Source organism: Anguilla anguilla, chromosome 4, assembly GCF_013347855.1.
Source record: "Anguilla anguilla isolate fAngAng1 chromosome 4, fAngAng1.pri, whole genome shotgun sequence".
Taxonomy (NCBI): Eukaryota; Metazoa; Chordata; class Actinopteri; order Anguilliformes; family Anguillidae; genus Anguilla; species Anguilla anguilla.
In genome coordinates, this window is record NC_049204.1 from 36492429 (window position 1) to 36499968 (window position 7540).

At 43.6% G+C, this 7540-nt stretch overlaps 1 protein-coding gene across 1 annotated transcript in view; it reads right to left on the bottom strand.

The window, feature by feature from the left end:
- LOC118225328 (ephrin type-A receptor 3) overlaps positions 1–7540 on the bottom strand; it is a 134580-nt gene that overhangs the window by 60050 nt on the left and 66990 nt on the right. The window contains exons 5-6 of the mRNA XM_035413532.1: positions 6969–7304; positions 3434–3546 (exon numbers count right to left, since the gene is read on the bottom strand). Of these exons, the coding sequence (XP_035269423.1) occupies positions 3434–3546; positions 6969–7304 (449 nt within the window). The remainder of the gene's footprint in view (positions 1–3433; positions 3547–6968; positions 7305–7540) is intronic.

The window sequence follows — 7540 nt, forward strand, 5'->3', positions numbered from 1 at the left end:
GAGTATATAACATGTATCAATGTGTGATGACCTTGTCTCCCCCTCCCTCCTCCCCCCACCATTGTTGTTACTGTTGTTGTTTTTGTGAAATAAATAAAAAATACTGATCACAAAAACACCAGACAGAATCATGGACAATCTACAGTCTAGCAGAAAGAGTAGAGTATGGCAACCCTTGTTGGAATACAATCAATTCTAATGTCAAGGAATGAAAATCAGTGAGTCCATTCAATCAGTCTCACATCGGAGACAATCTCCAGAGATGCAGGGGATCAAATCAATCAAAACATTTTGGCTCCCAAAAACAAAGAACTGTAATTGGTACAGATTTGTCATTGATTAATGAAGGACTTGGCCGAAACAGCTGAAAGCGTATTCTGCTCTCCAAAGGACACCATTCGCTCACTGCCTGAGGAGTTCTCATTTCTGTGTGGACTATAGGGACAGACAAAATAACTGATAATTTGGCCTATTTATTTGGAATATGAGTCAAATGTCAGTATTTCCCATATAAATAACCAATAGGCAGTTAAAATTGTCAGTTAAATGTTGGAATTTTGGACTCCTCGTAGACAGTGGCCTATGTAGAGGGCGAGCCTTCATCTTTTTAAATTTCCCACACCTTCCCTGCCCAGCTGCAGATGTAGGGAATGTGTCGACTGCTTCGACTGCCCTGACTGCACATCAGCCAGTCAACCACAGCGGCTCGTGTACATCAAACAGCGCAGGCGTAGGCGTGCTGCAGCTGCCGCAGACAGCCTTGCCAGGGTTCCCATCTGTCTGTTAAACCTTCCCATCGTCGCCTTCACATAGCAACCCATCCCTACCCACCTCCAATCTCACCTTAAGCTGCTATGGGGAGGACTGACATTTCCACATGCCCAATTTGGCTGAATGTAAAATAAAGCATTGTAACATGCAGGGATTTCTACAACATCATATTTCTTCTACATCACAGCCATGTTAAGGAACTTTCTCACACTTGGTGCAGCACAGAATATGTACTATATGAATGAAGGCTAGGGGGAGAAAGATATTTAACCCACGAGAGGGCTACAATGTTCATCATTCAAGTTACGATTAATCAAATTAAATTCACATCATTAAAATATGCTATTTTGTAGTTTCAAAAGGCTATACTGTTGCTATGCTATGCTTTTTAAACCAAATAAATAAAATAAACTAGAGAAATGGAGATGTTTCTGGTTACTAGAGAGGTGCGCTTGACTCTGCATGTGCTGCAGATGCTGGCTAATCAGTATCCCCCTTGATCAGGTAGTGTAGAGAATATGAGGAGAGAGGTGATGAGGAGGACAGAACTCATTCAATCAGAGTACTGATAAAGAGTACGACTTGACCGTCAGTGATTAAACAGTGCCAAAAGTGACTTTTTCGAGCACAGTGTTTGTATATCTGTTTGTTATTTGCATCTTACATTCACCTTTTCTTTATCTGAAATAAAGGCTTGCATTAATGCTGGTAGTTAGACACTATTAGACAGTGCTACTGTTGCCAATTAGTTTCTGTTAGCCAGCTAAAGTAATAAGGGAATGGAAGGCATATGAAAGCAGCAGTTTAACTCCCTCCACAAAGAAATACACTGTCAGGCGCATTTAATGGCAGTTAGCAGGCTACGTTATAACTTCTCAGTCATGTGAAAATACTTCTAATTCCTGGAAAAGTTCGAATTATTTTGTGCAGTACAACAAGTCAAATTTAGTCATGTGTAAAACTCAATTTAGTAGGCACGTTATGTCTAGGCTATGTCTCAATTTACGCTCACATAGTGAAACCAGTCCCTGAAGCCAAAATACTGTACTAAAAGCACATCTCTTTTTTGACACTAAGTCATTATTTACGTTCACATTCTCCTCTTCAGCAGCACTCATTTCTCTAACTGAATGACTTCTCCTCGTCTTAAATTATGCTCATTAGAAATAATTTAGTGACAAATAAGTTTATGGGTTTTTAAAAATCTTTTTTACTGTGAGATTTATGTACATGCCAGATAATGACAGCTTTTGTAGCAGCAGAATTGTTCATTTCTAAGGATTGGTTAAATAGCCCATTCAATTCAACAGAAAACTGAAAGTGGGAAGTGCTCACCATTAATTCTCAATGTTTGTTATATTGCAAGTCATGGCACAATCACAATATCCAGAAAAACCACGGTGTGATATTTTGTAAGTATTTGGACAGTGACGCAATTTCGTTGCTTTGGCTCCGTACTCCAGCACATTGGATTTGAAATGAAATAATGAATGTGGGGTTAAAAATTTGAGGATATTTACATCCATGTTGGGTGAACCATGTAGGAATTGCAGTCATTTTGGGGGACCAAAAGTAATGAAACAATTGGCTGCTTGTCTGTTTCTAGGCTAGCTTTGTGTCATTGCATCATTAGTTCATCATTAGTTCATGCAAAAGAAAGTCTACTGAGTTCAGCATTTTCATTTGGAGTCTGTTGTTGTTGTCTCTTAACATGAGGACCAAAGAAGAATCAATGCTAGCAAAGCAAGCCATCATTGGGTGGAACAATCAGAATAAAGCAGAAACATGGGCAAAAGATTGGGTGTGTCAAATTGTGTTTAGTGCAAAAAACAGTTTGGTATATTGTTAGGAGGCAAGATAGCATGATTGAGTTCAGCAATGGCGGACAAACTTGTAGACTGCAGAAGACCACTGTTGTAGATGACCAAGGAATACTTTGATTTGTGAAGAAAAACACATTTTTAACTGCCAAACAGATCTAGGCATAGGTGTGACTAAAATAAAGAGAAGACAGCAGCATAACCTCAGGGGGTTATTGCAAGATGCAAACTTCTGGTTAGACTCAAAACAGAACAGCCAGGTTAAAGTTTGCTAAAAAAAAATAAACAGGAACTGAAGATGGCTGCAGGACAGACCTGGCAGAGCATCATCAGAGAAGATACAGATGATCTGGTGATTTCTATGTGTCACAGATGTCAGGCAGTCTTCAAATGCAAAGGATTTGCAACCAAGTACTAAATATGATGATTTAATTTAGGATTATGTTAATATGTCCAATTCATTTTGGTCCCTGAAAATGGGAGGACTATGTACAAAAAGGGTTGTAATTCCTACATGGATGTGGATGTAAATACTGTCAAATTAAAGATGACAGTCTGCTCTTTCACCTCATGTTTCTTGTCAAATCCAACGTGCAGGAGTATAGAGCCAAAACAACAAAAATGTACCACTGTCCAAATACTTACGGACTGCACTATAGTTTATCCCTATGACAATGGATTCATTCCCTAAAGCACAATGAGACGATGCATATCAATTGCCTGTTAGCGAGAGAGTAATCAGTCTTAAACAAGGGTCAAAGGTCTCTGAGTAGGCAGTCAGTGGGCTGCGGATGTGAGTGTCTTCTGATGAGGGGAGGGCCCGGGGCCCCAGACTGACTGACCTTCTCGTAGTAGATGACCTCGTATTCCACAATGGCCCCATTGGCCCTCTCTGGCCCCTGCCATGTGAGTGTGATGCTGTCTTTGCTCTTCCTCTCCTTCAGGATCACACTCACTAAAGGGATGTAGGAAAAGAAATAGGAGGATGGAGAAATAGGAGACAGATGATAATATTATCACAGCTATTATTATTATTATTATTATTATTATTATTATTATTATGATGACATGATATCACTTTTAATACAATTAAAATTTTATTTCCTCTTGATATATCGACCATTTTTTCATTCACCTACCCCATTAATTTTTCTCATTGTACTAATGCAGTACGGTTGATTGTTGCTTATTATTAAGCTTTTGGCAATATGTACAGGTAATTATGCATATTAAGTTTCTGAATTGAAATTAAATTCAGAAATTAAGCAGGGAGAGGGACTGAAGAGAAACGGAGAAAGGGAGACATGAAGAGAAACAGAGACGGGGAGGGAATACGCGAGAGAGAACGCCAGCGGAGGAGGGGGGGGATGGGGTGTTAAAAGCAAGAGAGCGAGGGAGAGGGAGAGAGAAAGAGAGGCTGATTGAAAGAGGCTGATTGATCACAGCTGTAAAAGAAGCCAAATTAATCACACTGCTAATTAAGGAGCACAGAGGCTTGGGGGTGCAGTGCAGTTTTCTTCAAAAGACAAAGTCGCTGCCTTTGAAGCAATCCTCTTCTCCAGGAATGGCCGAGAAGAAGAAGAAGAAACAATCACAGCTGTATCTCGGGTAGACTAATGAGAGCTCCGCTCTCCGCGCCTGCACCGATGCTTCAGGAAGCCGCAGGAGAAGACGCTCGCTGGCGTCTGAAGGTTTGTCACCGCAGCACGCCCGCGGTCACGTGCTTCCAATGTCAGCGTGGGGTGTTGGCAGCGCAAAAGTCACAGACGCTAATGAAAGTGTCAACGCGTGAAGGCTCGGCAGCAGATGGGGTGCTCCTGTTTTTTCAAGGAAGCCGGTGAGGAACAGACAATATTTGCACCCCCCCCCCTTTTTTTTCTGAAGTGCTCTTGTAGAACAGTTTGCGCAGGCCTGTCTACCCTGCACTGCCATCTGTGGGTCGCAACACACCAACACTGGCTCCCGAGTGGCTCGCTCAGCAAAGGTGCTTGTGAGTGTAGGCCCACAGGTCAGAGCCCCAGCTAACTATTGGCTCCTTATTAAATTCAATTCAGTGAAATTGGAATTTCATTTACACTGTGCTTTTCTACGGAGACACTGTCACAAATATGTTTTACGGGGAAATTGAGAAAGGCCAGGCCTGAGCCCTCAAAAACAAGTAAGTTGAGGCAGAAACTGTCCAGTGGTAAGAAAAGACACCCAAACATGATTATGACCAGAACACACTTGACTTCCTCCTACCGGTGGTAGGTTTATTTGAACTTGGCCTCAGTCGGTAGTTAATTCGGTTGGCGCTGTTAGCTATGCAGCTCGCACTAACACAAAGTGATTACTGCCGTCAGTGAGGGCTCACACCTGTTCACAAAGCAGAGGCTTCCTTGTGTGGCCTGTGGTGTGGGGAATACAGCAGGCACTGGCTCACAGGCAAGTGCATTGCTATAGTGCTGCGTGTGGTGTGGATGCAGGTAGCACTGCGATGATTTTAGAGGCACAACTGTTGGTGTTAGTATAGCTGATGCTAACAAAATAGATGCAAAAAATAAGAAACAATGCACTGGCACATACACAAGTACGCACAATTGCTACGATACACTGCTGTCCAGACACACACACACACACACACACACACACTCTCTCTCTCTCTCTTTCTCTCTCTCTATCTGACAGGGTCTTGATAGAGACTGGCAGTGTTTTATGTATATGTAAATGTGCTGCCTCTGAGATTGGGGGCAGGGAGAGTACTCAAAGATGATGCCCGCCCCCTTCGCCAAGGTTACCAAGGCTGCTGCACCGCACGCGGCTGTGCTCCTTGATTGAAGGCTGTTTATCTTAAAGCTGCGGTCCCTCGCTGCCATTTCATTCAGAGTGCCGCCCCCCTGCACTCCACAGAACTCGTGGCTGCGCTCTCAGGGAGGGGGTTTGAAGAGATAAGTCACTTCTCGACCAATAAAAATGCCCAAAGAACTCCTAGGGCCCAAGAGCAAAGGCCACACCTCTGCAAAGAAAAGGGCCTTTCTACACTCAGCAGCTGCCAAGAGCTTAAGTGCTTTAGAAAAAGGATGATAGAAAGATCACCCTTCAGCTCCAAGAGGAGCAACTGAGAAACACCAAGCACCACACAGCAGAACAGTGTACTGTAAGTCCCAAAGGAAAACTCAAAATCTACATGTGAACTGTGAATGTGAATCCCATACCACAAAGAAGAATAAACACCTTACTGTAATCTAACATAGCTGCAGTCCAACATAGATTTTTTTGTATAATATTCAAACATAATCAACAAAACAGCTAATCAGGTTAGGTTAAATCTTCAACACTAACAAACGATAAATAACCCTGAAGCTCCAACACAGTTTGGATTGTCCAGGCAGGTGCATACCCAAGAGTACATAATACTTACTACCTGCTTTATGAGCTAAAATAATCATCCACTGATGATATTCAGTCGATCACCCTCATTCACAAGTTCATGAAATACACTTTGAAAGGTCAAAAGAGAAACAATTAATACAGCTATCGGTAAACTAATCAAAAGAAACATGGAAGCTTAATTGAATGTGAAAATAATTAGAAATCCATTATCTGCTTTTAAGTATTTGCTTGCACCTCTTGAACATTTACAAACTGTCAGAATCTCAGGTTCCCAGGCTTACAGTTTCCAAGGGCAACTCTGACTGGCTGCCATCAAAAATATGGCTGCATTGAGAGGCTCTGGTTACTCCCTACCATTAACGGAAGCTTAGAGCATCATCAGCAGACACAGCTAACTAGCTAACCAGCAATAAATGTACTGCAGTTGGCCAGCAGTGTTTGATGCTACCTACTTATTCATAATTATTAGCTAGTGTCAAACACAGTAGGTAGCCAGAAAGCTAGTTGCAGTACATTACAGTACTAACCTTTTGTTGGATTTTCTTTTGTTGGAAAACTTCCCATAATTTTTGGGCAAAAACATGGACATTGGGAGGCCCAAAAATCTATTTTAAAAGGGTATGGTTAGCAGGGATAGCCACAGGCATTGGTAAGTTTCATATATCACCTTTCTACCTGTTTACAAAAAGTTGCTGCAGACAAGCAACTACCTGTTTCGCCCCATTGAACATCCTATCATTGCCGTAGTGCATTTGCTTACAGCTCTGCCTTACACCAGACACAGAATGCAAACAAACAAAATGATTGGTTACAGCTGGAAAAGAGTAATCAAATCAACACAATACACATTTACTCTAACCATAAAACAGCTGTATAGAGCGAATGAACCAGCCACAGACTAAATAGCAGTAGCAGCAGGAGGCTGCCAATGTCCCCAGACAAGCAGCCCTTGGCATGAGGGACTTGAGCGACCTTGAGAAACCACGTGGCACTTTGGATACCCACCCGTCTGGCTGGTGGTGATGTTGACGGAGACGAGTTGCCGGGGACTGGGGCTCAGGTCGGACACGCCGTTCAGGGCCTCGATGCTGAAGGTGTAGTTGGTGTGGGGCAGCAGGTCGGTCACCTGCACCTTGGGGAGGGACAGGCCGAACTGACGGGGGACGAAGTGGGGCCCGCTCCCGCAGGGGCCGCACTTCCTGCCGTCCTCCGAGCACTTCCTGCAGTGGATGCTGTAGGTGACGTCCCCCCGGCCGCCGCTGTCGCGGGGTGGGCTCCACTCCAAGGTCACCGAGGTTTCATTGATGGTGGACATGGGGCTCTCGGGGGTCGAGGGAGGCCCTGCATTATGCACACGCACACACACGCGCACACGTGCACCACACACACACACACACACACACACACACGGACATGCGCACACACACACACACACACACACGCACGGACATGCGCACACACACACACACACACACACACATACACACACACACACACACACACACACACGTACGCACACACACACACACACACATACACACACACGGACACGCGCACCACACACACACACACACACA